The 21,378-nt window shown below is 41.4% G+C and overlaps 3 protein-coding genes across 4 annotated transcripts in view; all 3 read left to right on the top strand.

Annotated features, from left to right (window-relative positions):
• LOC132994240 (Golgi reassembly-stacking protein 1-like) overlaps nucleotides 1-21,378 on the top strand; it is a 408,891-nt gene that overhangs the window by 21,428 nt on the left and 366,085 nt on the right. The window lies entirely within an intron of this gene.
• slc35g2b (solute carrier family 35 member G2b) lies at nucleotides 10,931-14,636 on the top strand. The gene is made up of 2 exons (XM_061064574.1): nucleotides 10,931-11,238; nucleotides 12,897-14,636. The coding sequence occupies exon 2, from the start codon at nucleotides 12,917-12,919 to the stop codon at nucleotides 14,168-14,170; it is 1,254 nt and encodes a 417-aa protein (XP_060920557.1). The 5' UTR covers nucleotides 10,931-11,238; nucleotides 12,897-12,916; the 3' UTR covers nucleotides 14,171-14,636.
• nck1b (NCK adaptor protein 1b) overlaps nucleotides 17,128-21,378 on the top strand; it is a 36,855-nt gene continuing 32,604 nt past the window's right edge. For both annotated transcript variants that reach the window (XM_061064462.1, XM_061064460.1), the window contains exon 1: nucleotides 17,128-17,316. The gene's annotated coding sequence lies outside the window, so the exon portion shown is untranslated. The remainder of the gene's footprint in view (nucleotides 17,317-21,378) is intronic.

Raw genomic sequence — 21,378 nt, 5'->3', positions numbered from 1 at the left:
TTTTGCTTTTCTGTGTCTTACTGTTTGTCTGCAGAGAGCATCAAAGCAGCAGCTGATTGGTTTGATTCTCAGTCGTTCCTGACTCCTCTGCTTAGCTCCCTTTCCTCCCTGAACCTTTTAATTCCTACTTTAATAGCATGTCACAAGTATTTATTTGACTCAGAAATTAGACAGGATGAGAAATGTGCAATGCCTTTGACGTTTCGGCTCCATCATGACGTCTTCATGGATTCAAAGGGGTCGGTGAGGCGGGCTGCAGGAGGAAGGATGCAGAGTGATGGAGGAGTGGACTTCTTAGGAGCTGGACCCTGATGACATGATTGGAGACGACTGGAGTGGAAGTGACCTGACAGCATCAGAGAGGAGGAGAGATAAGGATAAATCTGGTTGGTTAATTATTGAAGAGCGTTAATGGTCATAACCAGCTGATCACCAGAGCAGAGCGAGATGGTTATAGAGAGGGAGCGATATGACCTTTCACTGATCTCTTTTATGCTGTGGATGGAAATCCTTTTCGTCTGCAAGGTATGGTCTGCAGCAGTAGTTCCCAATTTCTTTTCCTTACTAAGAAACACTGAGCCCCCCCCCCCCCCCCCCCCCCCCCCCCCCACAGGATCCAAACAGGGAAAGGTGATACATGCTTCCAAAAATTAATATATATATATAGATATATATTTTTAAACTTTTATTCACATACAGACACTCACACAATAAAAAAAAGAGATTTTAAAAAAGAGGGGAAACTGTGGTACGATACAGTTTTACAAGCAGATTTAGACAAAAACAAAAAAAAACAAACAAACAAACAAACAAAGCAAAAGGAAAAGGGTCAGTAAATAAAAATGAATGAATGAGAAAGAAGGACAAAATAAGTAAATGAGCAAACAGTATAAAAGAAAAACATGGGGACAGTATAGTAACAAAATGATGTAAAATAAAACTGGTGGGATATCTTGTACACATGGTGATTGTGATTTTTGGTGTTATTTGTTTGTTTTTGTTTTGTTTTTCACTTTGTATGGTGCTAACATGATGATTGCCAAAAAAATTAATATATTTTAACATTCTTAATTGATAAAATCTGCTCTTACAAAAATACCTTTGTATAAATGTCCCAGTAATGTTTTCACATTATTTGATATGTGCAAATCTAATTTTGACGACCTCAGAGCAGACAGAGTCTTGCACACAGTCCTGACATTAAAATAGATAGATATATGTAATATCACCATATTTATTCTTTACAGACTTCACTCAGAGTCCAATCCATCTCTGGCTTTCCCAGTGGCTGTAAGAGAGCGTGTCTATAAAGTCTGAGCCACATCAACATCAATCCTCAATGCATGGATTTGTAATATCAGTGAGAGCACGTTTGGATGATGGATTGGAGGCTTTTTATTTAAGCCTCTCTTTCACATGAGGGTCCCAGCGGATCCATAATCTGGTCAATAAATCACCTTTCTCTCAGACCTCTCCATCTCCCATAACTCCATCTTTAGACGACATCGGTACGACGCAGACGATGATTAATCCTCCATCACATGATGGGGTTGTGTTCCTCTCATAATTGGCCGCATATTTGGGTGTAATTACTGGTGAGGCGTCCTCCTGCTCGTCTTCTGGCCTCAATCTGCCGGCCAATTAGAGACCACCGAGTATGATCAATCTGTCCGATCGTATAGACGGCAAGTCAATCTGATTCTCATGTGCTGATTGATTTTATTCGGACTCTCGCCTCAGTGGATTTTTCATGAGCTGAGGTGTAAAACAGAGTATCCTATTGATCCTTCTCCCAGTTTCACCGCTTTGCACAAACACCATGGTGAAGCAATACAGTTTCACTTGTGATAACTAATCATTTTTATTTACTTATTATAGAGCTAATAAGTAAATAAAAAATATTAGTTTTCATAAAAATAGTTATGTCTACAAAACATGTTATAGAATAGAATAGAATAGAATTACTTTATTGATCCCAAACTGGGGAATTGTGTCCTGTTAGCTCAGGAGCTAACATGAGAGAGAGAGAGAGGGAGAGAGAGAGAGAGGGGAGAGGGAGAGAGAGAGGGAGAGGGAAAGGGAGAGAGAGAGAGAGAGAGAGAGAGAGAAAGGGGAGAGAGAGAGAGGGGAGAGAGAGAGAGGGGAGAGAGAGAGAGAGAGACAGAGGGGAGAGAGAGAGAGAGAGAGAGACAGGGGAGAGAGAGAGAGAGACAGGGGAGAGAGAGAGAGAGAGAGACAGGGGAGAGAGAGAGAGAGAGAGAGAGAGAGACAGGGGAGAGAGAGAGAGAGAGAGACAGGGGAGAGAGAGAGAGAGAGAGAGACAGGGGAGAGAGAGATAGGAGCGCCTCTTGGACGCTGACTGCTCGATGATTCTAAAGGAACGTTGCTGGCCTTGTAATCAACACTACTACAGGTGGATGAAGTCTAAACTCAGAGAACGACCTCTGCAGCACCTACAGTCATAAAACACTCTGATACGAGTTGTTATTTCTCTGCAGCGTCTACAGCCTGCAGCGGCCTCTCACACGCAGCAGGAGTGTGATTCATGGAGTCGCTGTTTGGAACATTTTACACCTCATAATTTTGACTGACGCATCCCTTGTGCTCCTCTCCCTAACAGCATGATACTTGCATCCCGAAATTTGAATCATGCTTCTGCAGCCCCTGAGCTGCTGTGACTATGAAATAACACCACGGCTACCTCCCGTGACGCTCACATCTCTTACTGTCAGAGAACAGAGAGGATGGCAGCATAATGATCCATTTAGACGTTTGCTTAATTGTTCATCTGAGCTGAACATTTATAGAAATTCAGGATCAGAGGAGGGAGAACAGATGCAGAGAAAAGAGCATTCTTATGAGAGGAGGCGTCCATGCATTATGGATCAGCACACACACACACACACACACACACACGCACACACACACACACAAAAGCCGCTGCATCAGGCCTCCCTGGACCGGGCTGTGGCAGGAGTCTAAAGGGGTTAATGAAAAACTAGAAATCAGAGGTTAGAGCACCTGAGGCAGAACAGGATGTTTTTGTTCCAGATGGTCTGCAGGATCTTATTTTAAAGATAGATGCTAGATTCTAGTATGGAAACATTTCCTCTGTCATGTGGTAGGTTTCTTTGTGGAGTTCATTTTGTTCCCACTACACAAAGGTATCCTCTGTAACAAAGCAGAGTTACTCACTCCTGAACAGGCACAAAGGTACCGTGCCCACCTTCTCCACTTCTACTCTCTCAATGGTGCTTTGGAAGCGGTAGAGGTTTTTTTTGTGTGCAAGCCCACTCACAACAAACACAACAAAGCTCGCTGTAATTTCAGGACTCTCTACCTTCCTCAAAATGTCACCGGGTCCTGACTCTTCAGCTCTGCAGAAAGGTGTTGAAGATGGTGTGAGGTCGTGTTGTACTCTTTTTGAAGATCTCGTCTTCTCGACTGATGCCCCAAAAAATCGGGTCTAAATCGGTCTGAAATCGTACAGTGCACACCACGCTATAAACATACTGTGTTGCTCAGTAACTTGGGGAGCGATGTCAGGAGCAGGTGCCTTGATTTTGTCCTTGAAGGTAGTTTGAGCTGCTCTGGACAGATGCCTGTACTGGCTTTGTGAGATTGATGTGTAGTTTGTAATAAACAATGAGTATTGTGGAAACCCCTGACAGATGTGGTTGTGTACTTTTGGCTAACTTCCTGTCTCTAATGTTCTCCTTAATAATAATAATAATAATAATAATAAATGTATTTAAAAAGTGCTTTAAATCAAAGTGCTGTACAAAGCAATACAGTTAAAATACAGGAAAAACATACAGAGAAATCCTGACTCATACTCAACAGTAAACAGACAGGTCTTTAACTTTGCTTTAAAAACCTCAACAGAACAAGCCTGCCTGATGTCCAGAGGTAAACTGTTCCAAAGTGTCGGTGCACGGAAAGAAAAAGTCCGCTCACCAACTGTCTTCTTTCTCTCCTCTGGGACACTCAGAAGACCCCGTCCCCTGAGAACGCAGGGCTCGGGCAGGCACATAGGGGTTCACCAGGTCGGTAAGATACAATGGTGCGCTACCATTTAATATTTTATAAGTTAGCAGCAGCACCTTAAAATCTGCTCTGACATGAACAGGGAGCCAATGAAGAGAGGCCAACACCGGGGTCATGTGTTCATATCTGCAGGCTCCGGTCAGAACACGAGCTGCAGCATTCTGAACCAGCTGCAGACTTCGCAGACTTTTCTTTGGCAGACCCGACAGAAGGACATTACAATAATCTAACCTAGATGACACAAAGGCTGTAACCAAGAGGCACGGTGTGTTCATGTCCACGACAGCTTGTTATGCTAAACTTGTTTGTTGGATAATTTGTCATTTGGGCCACATGCATAATATTAAACCCCAAATACAACACACAGCTTTATGACAGAACTCTCCTCAGAACGATTACTAACACAGAGAAACTGAAATAAAATGGGACAAATTGTAAAGAGCCATCTGCTGCTCACACTCATCAAAGCCTCGAGGTACAGCCGCAAACCGGCTCGGAGACATTTGGCCTTACTGACAGACCGCACGACATTTCTCCAAATTGTTGCAGTGATTTAAAAACTCTCTAAGAAAGAGATGATAAACTTTACTCAAACCTCATAGAAATCTTACTTTAAGAAGATAAACCAAGAGGGACAGGACGGAGAATTATCAGCTGCTGGAGCTCCAGGATCCAGTTCTGTCCGGCCTGTGCAGCTCTGAGAGCCTCATATCATCACAGTAAGTAAAACTCATCATCTGCTGGAGTCAGTAAAAGTTTAATCAGGAGTTCAGAGAAGACGCAGAATATTACAGATTGGACCTTTAAAGTCTGAATATGTGATTTTTCACTCTTAAATGTATAAATCAAGTATATCCTCTGAAATTAACTCTGTGAGTCATGACTGTCTACAATGGGTGTAACACCCGAGTCCCACTGTCTGTGATGTTTTCAGAGTTTTCAGAGTCCTATCTTCACTTTGTTTACATCGCCAGGACGGCCGGCTGACTCCTCCCCTCGAGTATAAAACTTGTTTAATTGAGGGACTAGAGAAAAGAAGAATAACATACTGTACTCACTGCTTAACTGTGTTTCTAGATCACGCTCATTTCAGGTAAATTTACATGCAGTGTGAAGATACGAGCAGAATAAAGATCGCTAGCATTAGCATGCTAACACAACAATGCAGCGCAAGTTGTTTTGGTTTCATGCTGGTGCTCAAGGGCGACATCTGCTGGATCAAAAAACCACATAGAAAGCCTTTAACAGTTATGGAATGGTTTCAATTTCATGTTAAATGAGCATTAGCAAATGTTAGAATGCAGATATACTTAGCTTAGACGGTGACAGTGGTAAAAACTGGTAATGATTAGCAGGTTAGCATTATGAGCGTGTAACAGTAGCATGCTAACATTAGCTCTTGGCTCATCGTTTTGCCATAGCATAGCGGCTAGCATTGGTTTTAAGCTAATTGTTTTGCCTACAGCTGCTGGTATGGGTGTAGAGGAAGTCTTTACTTTGTTAAATCACTGCTTTAAAGTCTTTATATGTGATGTTTTGATCCAGCAGATGTCGCCCTTGAGCACCAGCATGAAACCAAAACAACTCGCGGTGCATTGTTGTGTTAGCATGCTAATGCTAGTGATCTTTATTATGCTCGTATCTTCACACTGCATGTAAATTTACCTGAAATGAGCGTGATCTAGAAACACAGTTAAGCAGTGAGTACAGTATGTTATTCTTCTTTTCTCTAGTCCCTCAATTAAACAACTTTCATACACGAGGGGAGGAGTCAGCCGGCCGTCCGGGCGATGTAAACAAAGTGAAGATAGGACTCTGAAAACTCTGAAAACATCACAGACAGTGGGACTCGGGTGTTACACCCATTGTAGACAGTCATGACTCACAGAGTTATTTTCAGAGGATAGACTTGATTTCTACATTTAAGTGAGAAACATCACAGATAAAGTCTTTAAGTCTTTAAAGCCATCAGTAAAGAGACATGATGATACTGCATGCTCTGTTGTACACTTGTTCATAACTAATGTGTTGATACCATACTGTTGATAAAGGATGGTCATCACTTTTTTTTAAGTGATATTTTAGTTCAGCCTGAAAGAGAATATCAAAACAAGGAGGGAAGCTCCCTTTTTCTAAAGTGGAGTCTTCTTCAGCTCATGCATAATCAAAAAGTCTCGACCCAGAACAAACTGCAGAGTTGCCGTATTTATGATTCATGAAAAATGGGGCACTGTTTGGTTTTGGGTTCTGCAAATAGACATTAAAAAAAAGAAACGAGGGTAGATGCTTTGCCAGTGAGGATGAGCTTTTCCCTGAGCAGGTTTTTGCAGGTTGCATAATGTTGGAAAAGTTTGGTTTGGACCTCTGACAAAGTGAAATGTAAGAAACTCCTGCTTACAGTACCTGAGGTCAAGGTCAAATTAGTGTTAAAGGACCAATCTGTAAGATATCTACTGGCTGAAATGATATATATATCATACTATATGATCAGACATTAAGGGAACATGCTATGTTGAAGTGCTGGCTTCAACCTGCTCTTTTTGTAAAGCGTCTCCACATAACACTTGTTATAAATTGGCTCCATACAAATAATGATTCATTGATTAAAAAGGCAAAAAAAAAACTGCATGAAGTTGTGGAAATGAAAATACTTGAAATGTCAACCTCAGCAGAAGTCAATGTAATAAAATCCTTGAGATTCTTCAATCACTCGGTTTGCTCGTACTCATTTTCCAACATGAAAGGCTTTGTAAGAAAAATGAATTGGAGGACCTTGTGGAGAGCAACATTTCCTTTATAATTATCATCACACTGAATGAATCAGCACACAAGTTGGAGTGCGAGTCCTCACAGAAAAAGTATAAATTTTTGCACACGACTTGAGATCTGTCCTCTGATTTACCACATGTGCTGTTAATAGAGTGTTTGCAGACAAAACAGCAACCTATCAGAGAACTGCATTTCAGTCAGACGACTCATGTTTGTTCAAATTATTAAACAGAGCGCTAATTGGAAGGAGATGTTGTCAGGTGGAGGACGACGCATCTCAAGTGTGAAATCAGTGCAGCCTGAAGTAGTTTTATTGCCCCAAGATTTATTGAGGTGTAAAAAGTTTGCACAGAAAATCGTTTTATTTCTGGACTAAATAATAAACTTCACTTGTTATTGCCGTTAAATAGTCTTCATTAAGCGCTCACGTCTCTATTTAACTCACTTTCCCTCAAACATCTTTTTAAGTTTATTGAGAGATCGTGAAAGGAAGGAGCCTTCTATAATCTGATAAACAAACAAATCAATATTACTGTGAAGAAAGTATCTCTCTCTGCTGTCGGCGCCTGACATAAAATCAGTGGAGTCGAGATTAAAGAAGTTTAATGTGTTGCTCCCTCCCTGGAGAAAGTTAATAGAGCTGATTCATTCTTCTCTTTTTCATGAGATAATGAAACACCTCCAGCTCTTTCTCTTCCTTAAACTCTTCCTCATCGGTCTGGATTCGTCCATCGAGTAAATCATTAAAACGAAACCCATGAATTTCTTATGGTCGGATTATGTACCCTGGATGATAAACTGAACGGACGTGCAGCTAGTGCTACAGTGTCAGTGTGGTTTTATGAGCTGTTATGTGGTCTGCAATCTTAAAGTCTGAATATGTGATGTTTCACACTTAAATATATAAATCAAGTATCTCCTCTGAAAATAACTCTGTGAGTCATGACTGTCTACAATGGGTGTAACACCCGAGTCCCACTGTCTGTGATGTTTTCAGAGTTTTCAGAGTCCTATCTTCACTTTGTTTACATCGCCCGGACGGCCGGCTGACTCCTCCCCTCGTGTATAAAAGTTGTTTAATTGAGGGACTAGAGAAAAGAAGAATAACATACTGTACTCACTGCTTTACTGTGTTTGTAGATCACGCTCATTTCAGGTAAATTTACATGCAGTGTGAAGATACGAGCAGAATAAAGATCGCTAGCATTAGCATGCTAACACAACAATGCAGCGCAAGTTGTTTTGGTTTCATGCTGGTGCTCAAGGGCGACATCTGCTGGATCAAAAATCGCATATAAAGCCTTTAAGGTGTGTTTTGTTTTATTAATCCCTTAACTTCTTCATGTGTTACTGACACTGAATGAGAAAGCAGCTGCAGCTTCAGACACACTCCTGTTGTTTAATATAGAAAACTGTGTTGTTCTCTTATTAGTTTAAAATAATTAGACTTCAGAACGGACCAAAGAAATTCACAAAGACTAAAGCTATTCTAAATTAATATAGGCTATTTATTGAGGTGAATTATATTTTAGGGGCGGCAGGAGTTCAGTCTGTAAGGACCGCAGGGTTCGCCGGTTCAAGTCCCAGAATGGACCAAAGTGTGGAAGTGTGTGGAAGTTGGTCTGGTTGTTTGAGCGGTGCCAGGTCGCTTCCCAAGCACTGTAGAGGTGGGCAAAGCACCGAATATCCAAAATATCCAAATATATTCCAAATATCACGACAATAATGGAGCTTTTGATAGGTCAATCATGTCCCTTTATAGAGTCCACATTCCCTGAGGTCTGGTTTTTTATTGGCGGTAAATAGCTGAACGTAAACGCTGACGCTGGGTTAATTACCTCGGCATCACAAATCACCTCCGTATCAATTAAAGCTCAGTGGTGACACAGAGGCGGTGTTAGCTGGTGGCAGGATGATCTATATTATTCCAGCTGAGCTTACAGAGACATCAATCTCATTTTAAATGCCTTCAACTCCCCCCCCCCCCCCCCCCCCCCTGTGTTGGAGGGACGAATCTGTGTCTGTGTTTTATCCCAATGGAACTTCCTTATCCTTGAATAAATGGATCATTGTATCAGCTGCATAATGAATCGATCGTCCAGAAGACAGACTGAATATTTATTGTGTGAAAGGCTGTTAGGAACGAGTATAGAAGTCCAATGATTGGTGCACGTATAGAAAGAACCACAGGTCTCATGAGGGTCTTCTCAGAGCTAATGAGGAGATCCCAGAGAGGATTATAGGAATCACTTTAAACTGAAATAACAAATAAAAGAGAGCGTCTTGTTTACCTCTGTGAATCCTTCATGCTCTCACTGTGTTGTACTGTATAGACCTGCTATTCTCTAAACTCCCTCATCGGGATCAGAATCAGAATCAGAATCAGAATCAGAATCAGAATCAGAATCAGAATCAGAATCAGAATCAGAATCAGAATCAGAATCAGGATCAGAATCTGGGTTTATTTCCAAGTACATTTACACATACAAGGAATTTGACTTGGTGTATTGGTGCTAAACAATTAACAAGAAAATAAAGCAGAACTAGAAACAACTTAAATAATACAGAATAAGAAGATATTATAATATATAAAATATTATTTAAAAATGTAAAATATAAAATATAAAGATAAAATATGTACAAAAGGTGTAATGTAGGAGCTGTGCAGTGGACTATGAGGAAAAAACATCTTAGTGTGTGTAAGTACTCACAGGGTGCATGTAAGGAAGATAAATCTTTAAAGTCATCCAGGTTAAACATCTGAACTTACCTTTGTCATCTCATGTGCACGCTCATGCAGCATGAACAAGATCTGCAGAAACACAGCATGAGTCATGTTGTGTTTCTGCAGATCTTGTTCAATGTGTTTGTGTTCTTGTGGTGGTATGAGGAAGCAGCTGAAGGTTTGGCAGCACTTTGAGTCCAAGACAATTTTCCCTAAGGGGACAATAAAAAGTATTGCATGGTATCATATCGTACAGTATCGCATCGTTTGTTTTAACCGTTTATTTGAATCAGGGACAGTGTACAAAAAAAACATTAGTCTCAGAAGAGACCAGATTTAGCTAGCAAGCTAATTTCCATCTGTTGTCCCTGGGCAGATGAAGGCAACAGCAAAATACAAATCAACCAGTCAGTCACACACACACACACACACACACACACACACACACACACACACACACACACACATCGTGTAGCATCGTACCAAAACAACACAAACATAGTCTCATAGTCCACTGCACAGCTCCTATATTGCACCTTTTGTACATTTTGTGTTTTTAATTTTTATTTCTTATATTTTATATTTTATATTTAACATTTTAAATTCTATTTTATATATTGTAATATCTTCTTATTCTGTATTATTTAAGTTGTTGCTAGTTCTGCTTTATTTCCTTGTTAATCGTTTAGCACCAATACACCAAGTCAAATTCCTTCATGTGTAAATGTACTTGGAAATAAACCCCGATTCTGATTCTGATTCTGATTCTGATTCTGATTCTGATTCTGATCCTGATTCTGATTCTGATTCTGATCCTGATTCTGATTCTGATTCTGGTGTTGAGTTGCATCGTATCACATTGTAAGTCTGTGATATAGAAATGAGCGATACCATGCATTCTTGCAAAATATGTTTTGTTGTTGTTTTGTTTGGATTGTCTTTAAATCCCATGTGGTCTGTGATTTGCTCACGAGTCCTTGCTGTCATGTGTGAGTTACTTCGTCCAGTTTGTTCAATAATTTAATAAAATGTTAAATATTTAAGTTTGTTGTCAGTATCTATTTGCAGACATGCAAATGTAAATCAGCACTGTAGCAGTAAACACGTCCACCATTATTACCCAGATTATGTCATATATAGTGGGACTAATGATGCATGAAGATAGGACCCAAATGCAGACAATTACTTGTTCTCACAGCCTCATTCATTAAGATGAGAATGTTACCTCTTAAAGTTTGAATGAAATGAACATGATGAAGGTGGTGATGCTGATGATGAGTGACCGACGCACATCGTTTTTCCCCTCCTGAGAGATGACGAATATGAGCGGCTGTGAGTGAAAATCAGTCTCCAGGAGCAGGAGAGGGAGGAGGAGGAGGAGAAACCACTGGCTGTGACAGCGACAGTTGCTTTTCTCTCTTCCTTCCCCCCACTTTCTCGCTTCTTCTTCTTCATCATCATCATCATCAGCCTCAGCAACAGCAGCTTCTCCAGGCTCGCCAGCAGCAGCAGCAGAAGTCGAAGAATCAGCGTCCATCGACAGCGTGGAGAGCAAATGAGCTGCGAGAGGGCGACGGGGGAAGATGGGGAAATGGCAGATGAGCGAATGTTTGGGTGAAGAAATGAAACGAGATATTTATTTATGATACGAAAAAGCGCTTTATGCATCAACAGGAACTATTCCCAAAAAAGAAACGGTAGGCTGCTTTTCTCTCTCTCTCTCTCTTTTGCTGCAATCGGTCAATTTCATGCAAACGCGTCAGTAGGCTGTTCATTGATAAATATTATGCAGAATGTAGACGTGGAAAGACCATCAACACCACCACTTTTAACCTTCAGTAAACTTGATTTTTACAACTTACAGACTTCCATCTCTCTATTTAAATGAAAAACTCAAACAGAAATCAGGATTTTTCCATCTCGAATTCCTAAAAATCAAAAATCTTGTGCGTGTTTTTGTCCGTGAAATATAAAGCCTCTGGCTTAAGGTGGTCACAGTATTGCTTTTATCTTTTGTTTTCAGACTCAAAAAGATCTAATATGTCCATTTCTTAAAGGGGTGTCCCTAATTTTATTACCATACTACATGGTTTATTATTCAAATCAAGTTGTTTGAATATGCATTTGGAAAAGGAGGAGGCAGGAAGGCTAATAAGAGTCTCTATATGCCCCCTTGTGGTTTTGATCTATGCTGCGTTTCAGGAAATTGACCAGAGTGTTTGGTAGTGATCAAAATCTTTAAGATGAACATTCCTCTTGGCATTAACAGTTTTATCTCTAAATAAATAATTTGCTTATCTCATCACAACGTGTGTTAGTCTAACCCTTCAATCAAATCCAATTGCTTAAAAAAAACCTCAGAAAATCTCATAACATTAAATATCTGTGAAACATCATTTAACCCTTTCATGCACTCTCATATTCCATGTTTTGTCAATGTATGATGTGCAACTCCATCCTTCTCACAAGTGTCCCACATTCATGCATTGTCCCCTGTGTGGTTTCCTGTTATGTAATATCATCCCCATCAGACTGCATCAGCCTCACAGTGTTGGCTGCTCGGCTCATACGAGCTTGCATGGATGGGATATATTTAGAAGTAACACAATACAAGTGTTCTGTGAGGCTACAGGCAGGGTAGAAAGGTAAGTGAGATAGGGGTGATAAGTGTATGCTTTGACTGTGTGCATCCAAGTGTGTGTCAGCGCCTGAGTGAGTGGGTGTTAGGGGTGGGGTGCAGAGCCGGCCCTAATCATTTTGGTGCCCTAGGCGAGATTTCAGCCGAAGCCCCTTAAATTGCAGCCAGTTTGACCACCAAAGACAATATTCATCCACTTAAGAAAACTTGCTTACAGCTTTATATTTAACATTTAAAATAAAAAATACTTATAGACAAACATGAATAAAATGGTAATAACTCTAATATTTCTTATAAATAAACAAAAAGTAAAATAAATACAAATAACTAGTGTAACAGAACAAACAGTGCAGGGAGCAGAAGACGGCCCAGGGATGGATTTAAATGTTTTAAAATGGCATCTGGAGAGAGAAGATGAGCATTTGTAAAACAATCTGCATTTTATAATATAGTGTGAACACAAAATATCATTTTCTGTTCAGAGCAGTAAAGAAACCTCAGCATTGTTTTTCATGTGAGGCCAAACGTTTTCCTAACAACCAGACCTACAGCATGCACACATATCTATTCAGAGATTACAATAAAGGGTTGAATTATGCAAATTAGCCACTCGGAAAGGCTCTGTTGTGCACTCATTAGGGGAATAAAATCACACCACAGGGTAACAATATTTTTTTGTGTAATTTGGCACTGCAATCATTTTTATTTCATTTTCAGATTCTGACGCGTAAAGAAACATGGATGGTTCTTCATCCTCGCTGCAGTACGGATCAAAAAAGCGGGTCAAGATCCACCCAGACACGGTGACAGTGAAATACGCCACCCACTTCCCCCAGCCCGGGGACGAAGGCTACGATGACGCGCCCTCCTTCGAGGACTTTGGCGCCTTTGCGGAAGCCAACACGGGGAAAAGGCTGGCGACGGAGAGCAGCAAAGGGGGCAGGACTTTTTTTGGCACCATGGAGACCCAGCCCAGGCAGCCGAGCGTGCCGAGAGACAAGGGGGTCGGGGGTCAGCTGGCCAGCTTCGGCGAGGCCAACGTGCTGGCCTCGAGGGTGACCTGGATGGCGTTGTTCGGGGCGGCGGTGGCTCACGGTTGTGTGGCGTTGATAACTCGTCTCGCCGCCGACCGCTCCAAAGTGCCCTCCCTGGAGCTGCTCTTCATCCGCTCTGTCATCCAAGTGCTGTCCATCCTGGTGGTGTTCTACTACCAGGAGGCGCCCTTTGGCCCCAAGGGCTACCGGCTGCGGCTCTTCTTCTACGGCGTGTGCAACGTCATCTCCATCACCTGCGCCTACACCTCTTTCGCCATAGTCCCACCGAGTAACGGCACCCTCATGTGGCGCGCCTCCACCACGGTGTTCAGCGCAGTTCTGGCCTTCCTGCTGCTGGACGAGAGGCTGGGCTACACGGACGTGGTCACGGTGGTGGGAAGCGTTTTCGGCCTGTGCCTGGTGATGGTGCCCAACGTGGCCGACGAGGAGAAGTCCAGATTGGGGTTTTGGAAAGAGGCGTTCGGCTACACGATGACAGTGACGGCGGGTTTGACGGCCGCCCTCTCCATGATCGTCTACAGAGCCATCAAGGAGCGCGTCAGCATGTGGACGGCGCTCTTTACCTTCGGCTGGACGGGCACGGTCTGGGGGGCGTCCACCATGTTTGTCATGCAGGAGCCCATCATCCCTCTGGACGGGGAAACCTGGGGCTACCTGATTGGGATCTGTATCTGCTCCACCGTGGCGTTCCTCGGAGTCTACTACGCCCTGAACAAGTTTCATCCCGCCTTAGTCAGCAGCGTGCAGCACCTGGAAATCGTGGTCGCCATGTTCCTCCAGCTGATCGTCCTGAGGATGATCCCGTCTATCTATGATGTCATCGGAGGCCTGGTCATCATGATCAGCGTGTTCACTCTCACGGGAGTCAAGCTGTACAGGGTGAGCAGAGCCATCCGGCAGGATTATCAAGAGATCCTGGACTCGCCCATCAAATGAGTTTTGGGATGTGTCGGGCCTGTTTGTTTACAATATTGCTTGGTTGTGCAATTTCAAGGAATGTCTGGATCTTCATCTGATGATTTTTGTATTGTTGTGTTGTGGGAAAGGTGCCAGTGTGTGTGTGTGTGTGTGTGTGTGTGTGTGTGTGTGTGTGTGTGTGTGTGTGTGTGTGTAACTAATGTCTTAATATTTGTGTGTAAAATAAAAAATGTAATACGGTAAGCGTTTCTACCTGTGAGTACTGCTTTAATGTTAAAAATGCGCCGAGACCAAAATGTCAGCATAAAAACAAGATACAGTTCAATTTTTATTTTGTGATTTATTTTGCAGCAACTTTTTCTAGTAGTAACTTCAACAATGTCTGCTGTCACACTGCCACACTTGTCACAAATGTGTAAATGTCAGCCCAGAAATGGTTCGTACTAAATTCAAGGAATGGAAGAATAAAAATGAATACCACCCACGTTCCTTTAATGCTTTTTTTTAGCCTTAATCTGTCGCTCACAGGGAATGTGTAATATCTTTCATGAATGCCTTTAAAGAAACGAGAATAAGAGCAGGATGCTTGGAGGAAGTCATACGACAAAACTTGGATTATTATTTATTTTTTTTATTCCACATTTTTAAAGCGGAATCTAAAAATTCTCAGTGTGTTCTTACTTCCTCTAACATGTTGTAGCTTTGTATTTAAAACTATAGTGGTTACATCCCTGGACGCTGCTCTCTGTTTGCTCTCAGACACATCAGACTAATGCCCAGAGGCAGGTGCTCTGTATTGAATTAAGGTTCCTCTTTAACAACCACAGCAGACCATCAGCTTTTTTTTTCTGTAGTGGCTCAACCAACGCTTCCTCCCTTCCCTTCCCCGTGTCAAAACAATAAAGTCAGACTCTGATTCCCTCGAGGGGGAGTAAAACTGCGATGAGCTGAAACAAAGAGATGACGATGATGATGCAGAGCAAAATGTGTTGCATGTTGGATTCAAAACTGAAAAAAACATGTTTCACTAAGTGTCCAGCAGGTGGCATTAACAATCCACTTCATTACTCACAGAGAGGCAGCACAACTCTAACTGACATTATGTGGTAAACCATTTTCAGCTGAGGACAGTCATTGTAATATTATTATTGTTGTTGTTGTTGTTGTTGTTGTTGTTGTTTAATCAAAAAACACACCACAGTTCATCCAAGCTCTTTCAATACTGTGAACAGATACCACATTTAAAGTACAGTTGTACTATTGCACACAGACAATTGACAAAAATGTATGACACTCAGATTGTTACTGACACTTGAAATCATCAGTCTTGTGGAAATGAACACATTTAAAGTAGCAGCATCTCTGAAATCAAATCATTCTGTGTCGTGACAATTAACTCAATAAAATGGTGAGAAAACCAAAAGCTCCATTCATTTACAAACCAAAAGCTGAACCACCAGTGGGTGATGGTAGCCTGCAGTGGTTAGTGCGCGCTATAGCAATGTACACCATGAACGCCATGTGCACAGGCTTCAAGTCCTTAAAGCGGGCAGCCCCGGTTTGAATCCCACCTGTGGCTCTATTCCCGCATGTCATTCCCCACACTCTCTCCCCGATATCTGACTCTTCCCACGGTCTGTCTCTATATGAGAAAGGCATAAAAAGCCCCGAAATAAAACTCCCACCAACATAAAAACATAACGGTGTGAAATGTTCTGTCACTGTGAAAGTCTGTCAAACTAACTAACATTTATTTTTCCAACAACTGAATAAACTGTGATCATTTGGCTCTATTATGTGTTGCATTGCAGAGCTGTTTTTCAGGAGGGCTTTTGGGTGCAGAAAGCAGAATACATGCAGAGGAGGCCCATCTGTTTGAGCAGGAAACAGACTGCATCCTGCAGCGCACGGTGCAACGCTTCCAAATTACTCTGCCACTCTGTTCACCACAGACATGTTTATTAGAAGTACCATAATTTCCCAGGAGGGACCTGAGTGGAATTTGATGATGAGTTACTGTATGTGTGTGAGACTTTTGGTATATGTGAGCTGCTACACAGTAAAGATGACTGGGCTTATAAACACTGCTTTCAGCTGTTTGACCTGTTGAGCTTTTAAGGCGCACGGTTAATCAAGCACAGACTAAATAATGCACATTACAGTCAACAATTAGGGTGTTTTACCAAGGAACAGAAGTCACCTGTTACTTTAAATGTCAACTGATTCGATGCATGTTTTACCCTTTGACCTCAGCACATTTTCCCATCGGGTTAGATAAAGTTGAACATCTCTTTAGGAGGAGAAAGACAACTTACATTTCTCAGACTCTGTTTATTATGTTAGAACTGTTTTGTTTTGTACTTGTATATTGCACCTTGTGTTGGGGGGGACTGTGTTGGTATTGGTTGTATCTTACCTCTTGCAGTGTTATTATTGTGGGGAGGTGGTTCATGTTCATGGTGCTGATGTGATGTTGGCTAAACGACATCCTGGAACATTATTTGATTGATTTGCAGCTAATGTGTCTGAATAATTCCATGTGGGATGCATCATGTAAATGACCAGACACAAAAATATTCACATTCAATATCCATTAATTCATAAAAGTACACAGGGTCACACGTCAGCCCCTCACAGGGCTTAAAGGGTCTGAAATCCAACTTTCTTTGAAACAGCTGCATTTGAGCCGAATTACTAGATTATAACATATATAAAATTATTATAAGATAAGATAAAAATGTTTATGTCTGCCTTCATGAAGCGTTTTTTTAATAAAGCAGTGATAAGTTTGACTTTCTATCCTCTCAAGGCGAAAAAACATGATGGATGCTCGGAGGAACTCGAAACATCAGCAGCTGCAGTGTGATTGACTGACACCGCTGACATCCAATCAGAAGAGAGAGAAATTCTCCGCAAGCCAATTGAATCCGAGTGGGCGGGATCTGGTGCCCTGAGCAGCTTGTGAAGCCGCCGTGCTGAGCAATGACATGCCTTGATACCAGAGAGAGAAAAATGCTATTCCAACAGGGCACAGCGGCTCATCAGCTAGGCTAGGTTGTTGGAGTGGAAAATAAAACTGGCTACACGTTGAAGGAGAGAAGAAGAAGAAGAAGAAGAGGAAGAAGGAGAAGAAGAAGAAGAAGAGGTGGCCATCAAGATATCAGGTAAGAAGACGTGGTGAATCTGGGCTGCCCCACTGAAGCTTTTCTGATAGCAGCTGCTGCAGGGAGCTAGCCTACATGCTAACCGATGCTATCCTTTAAAAATCCACCGAGTAACGTTAAAAGTCACGTCGGCTAACAGCTAACTGCTAACTCTGAACCCAGACACACACAAAAAAAACAATCTACCACCTTTACCAACATGACCAACACACTGTTACCCCATTTGAAACCGTTTTTTACCCCCCCCCCCCCCCCTGAATTTTATCTACCAGGTTGCTAAGTTACTAAGAGTGGAAATGGCCTTAACGGTTTTTCTTTCTGTTATCACATTGCATCCTACATTTAAAGGTTCTGCTGTCTCCTTCATGACGCTTTTTGTTGGGTGTTGTTTTATCCAAGCTTGCTCATGGTCCCTGTCTTTGTGTTTGACACTTAGCTGTGATTTTTCATACATTTATGGTTGTTGCAGGGATTACATCACTTCTTGTTTGCATACTTTTATATTCAGCTCTAATTACAGATTTCTTCAGTTTATAGGTTTGCACATGTATTTTTTTTATCCCTGAACGGGTTATGTACATTTCTTGCACAAGTCTATTTTTAATTGCACAGTTTAAGTTTGATTCATCCAGGGCAGGGGGTGGGCAACTGGCGGCCCAGGGGCCACATGCGGGCCCCCATCAACCCTCAACGTGGCCCTCAGGTCAATTTTTTACACATCAGTTAAAGAAAACATGACTACACCTGCCGTGAAATCATGAACAGCAGAAATATGTCCAGAATAATATCAGATCACTGAGTTAAATTTGAGACTTAATCGACTGTAATCGTTTTTCTAAACTACAATTTGGCCCCCTGGCAGTGAGAATTAAATGAACGTGGCCCCTTGCTGTGACCAAAGTTGCCCATCCCTGATCTATTGGTATTCTTTAAATCTTTTTGTTTGGGGTTAATGTATATATATGGGGGGCGGGGGGCGGTTTTGTGGTTAATTTGTAACAAATGTTTCATGTCATGTACGTCTTTGTAACCTGCTACTGGATGCTTTGAATTTCCCTCAGGATCAATAAAGTATCTATCTATCTATCTATCTATCTATCTATCTCTCTATCTATCTATCTATCTATCTATCTATCTATCTGTCTGTCTGGCTATCTGTCTGTCTGTCTGTCTGTCTGTCTAGCTATCTATCTATCTGTCTGTCTGTCTGTCTGTCTGTCTGTCTGTCTATCTATCTACTTATGTGGCCAATGTTACTGCATTATGATTAGGTACTACTTTCATTGTATCCATGTAGAGAGGATACTGTTTGACCTCAAATGGCTCATTCAGTAGAGGATAAACATCCTGTTACAAACAGTGACATGTGTTCTACTCTTGCACATTTAGTCAGTGTGCATCCTAGGGCTGGGAAATATATCGAGTTTTTAAGACGTATCGATATATTTTCAAACAAGATATAGGGTAAGACAATATCGTTAATATGGATGTAGTTTATGTTGCATTAAATAACGTTACAGAGGTGCCAGGTCGCCTTTTTCTCATCTCACTGATGATGACTGACTGTCTGTCTCTCTTCACCCTGCTCCTCCTCTCTCTCTCATTTTATTGTATTTAAGGAACATTTTTATTTTGTAATATTACTTTTTAAATTCACAATCAGGTAGTTTATGTGTTTTCACTGTTAATAAAATACATATATATCGACTATCGCCATTCAGCTAATTAATATCAAGATATGAGTTTTGGTCCATATCGCCCTGCCCTAGTGCATCCTACCAGCCAATCAGAGACAGAGTTGGAAAGGTCATCCCTTCACCTTCCTAATACTTAATGTGGTGTCAGTAGAAGTGGTTTACTCTGTGGAGCTTAAAAATAAAGTCGGTATACCTTTGTGAACCCCGCCTGCACTAAACCACTGATCTGTATCTCCACAGAGTCTGATGTGGTGTTTCAGATATCTTGTTTCAGGCTAGACAAGCCATCTTGTTTGTAGAGATGGGACCCTGATATCTGTATTTGGGTCCAGTATTGATGTAATTTAAGTATCTGATATCGAAAATGATAGCAAAAACATTCTCAGTCTCGCTTTGGAGACGTTCAGACTGAACTGGAAGAAGTGTCCCACAAATCGTCTCCATGACGACGCTCAGACTCTTCTGTGATTTATAAAGTGCAATTCTTACACTTGACAGTTGTTGCTGCTGTTTGTATGTGAAGCCAGCACAACAACTTTGTGTAACTTTACCAACAACAGCATATTAAACTATAGATTATGATTATGATAAAATGTCAGATCTTGACACTGGAGAAGCTAAACAATACAGAATAATATGTGGTTGCTGCTCTGAAGCTAAGAGGGGAAACTAACACCTGCGTACCAGTAGGTATAGGACACATATCTGAAGTTTCACCCTCATAGGGAGAGATGTAGTAGTTAGTCAAATGTTCTGTGTAAGTGAAACCATTTCTGTTTCTGGAATGATTTCAGTGTAATTCCTCTCTCTGATTATCTTCTCACATTGTTTCTACCTCACACAACAACACTTGCTGAATGTCATGCTTCAGCTGCACAATGCGGGCGATAAGGCTCTGTAATTGTTGGCAAGCTCTCGCTCGCTTGTGTTTGTCACAAAACTCGGTCTAGGTGGAACAAACACTAACATGGCTGGAGTGTTTTTTATCCTGCAGATATAAATTTGGAGATATGTGGTTGGTTAGATGTGGATGGTTTAAGGGGGTTAGCACATGTGCTTTAAGGGAGGGAGGGGAGGGTCTCTTGCAGCTGCTGAATAGTACAGTTTCTGTAATTATTGTCACACTGACAGACCTCTTCACAGTCTCTCATTAAGGTTTCAGGGAGGTGAGGGAGGGGAGAGACATTTGGTCGGCTTTCAGAGGAAGGAGAGCCACAGTTCACATGGAGGGAGACCTGCTTATTGGCAGGATATTTATTTCTCTCCGGGCATAGAGGCCAATTTGTTGGACATGTACGAATGTCCATTAGAAAAACCTATGGAGAACATGCAGCTATACTAGGTCACTATGCATGTTGTAATTGCAGCGATATTGCCATATTTATCCTCATCTGTGTCCTATTTAGAGTAGACTCAGATAACCTCTTACAGGGTCTTTTTTTCATATCATTACTGTGAAGGTTTATGGAAATACAGCAAAGAGCCCTCTTGGTTTAAGAGGCCTTTTTTTTTTTCCTCAGTGCCTGTCGTTGTGCTAACAGTGGCCTCAAGCAGCCAAATATGTCGCCACAGCCAAAGGGAAAATACCAACTGTGCTTTTTTTTTTTTTTTTTACAACATAGCCTGAAAGCTAGTGGAACTAAAAAAAAATTCCCTGGTCAAATCACAAGATCAGGAATCTAATCTCTTAGGTCAATTTTGGTTTCTATTGCAGTTGAGAAAAAGTTGTTTTCTATTAACCGTTATCTCCCTTAAATTCCTCAATATTTATAATACTCTTTTCCACTTCCTCATATTTCTTATGTTTTCAGTTTACTTTTCATTCTGACATGTTTCTCCTTGACTGCCCATGCATGCTCGAGTGTTTGAAAGTTAAACAACAAAGGTACTTTCTATATGTTAATCGAGGTCACCTGCCTGTTGTCGGTACTCAAAAACCAGGAGCAGAAATGGAAGCGATCTCTTCTCATTTCTGTAAATCCGACTGTCTGGACCGCATGTGGTTGACATATTTGATATAATTTTTTTAATCTAGACTAAGTGATTTGACTTCCTCATACTATATAGAAAAGAAGTGTGAAGTAAAAGTGGTGTTTTTCCTCCATCAGTTCATTACGGTTCGGGGGTTTCTCTGTGGGTTTTTGCCGTGTGAAAAAGAGGATGTGTGAAATTGTGACCGAGGGCCGTAGTTGTTGTCTATCAAGGAGTTCAACAGAATTTTACTCTTACATAACGGTGGAAACATCTAAGCAGCTCTGATGACTTTAAACCCGTTACTGATATGAAGAAAAAAAAATAGCCAAACCTTCAAATAGCTATAAGACTGTAATCTTATTTAAACATCCATAGAACGAGATTCTTTGAG

Source organism: Labrus mixtus, chromosome 19, assembly GCF_963584025.1.
Source record: "Labrus mixtus chromosome 19, fLabMix1.1, whole genome shotgun sequence".
Classification (NCBI taxonomy): Eukaryota; Metazoa; Chordata; class Actinopteri; order Labriformes; family Labridae; genus Labrus; species Labrus mixtus.
The sequence above is the reverse complement of the archived record's forward strand: the minus strand, read 5'-3'. Positions and strand labels throughout refer to the sequence as shown.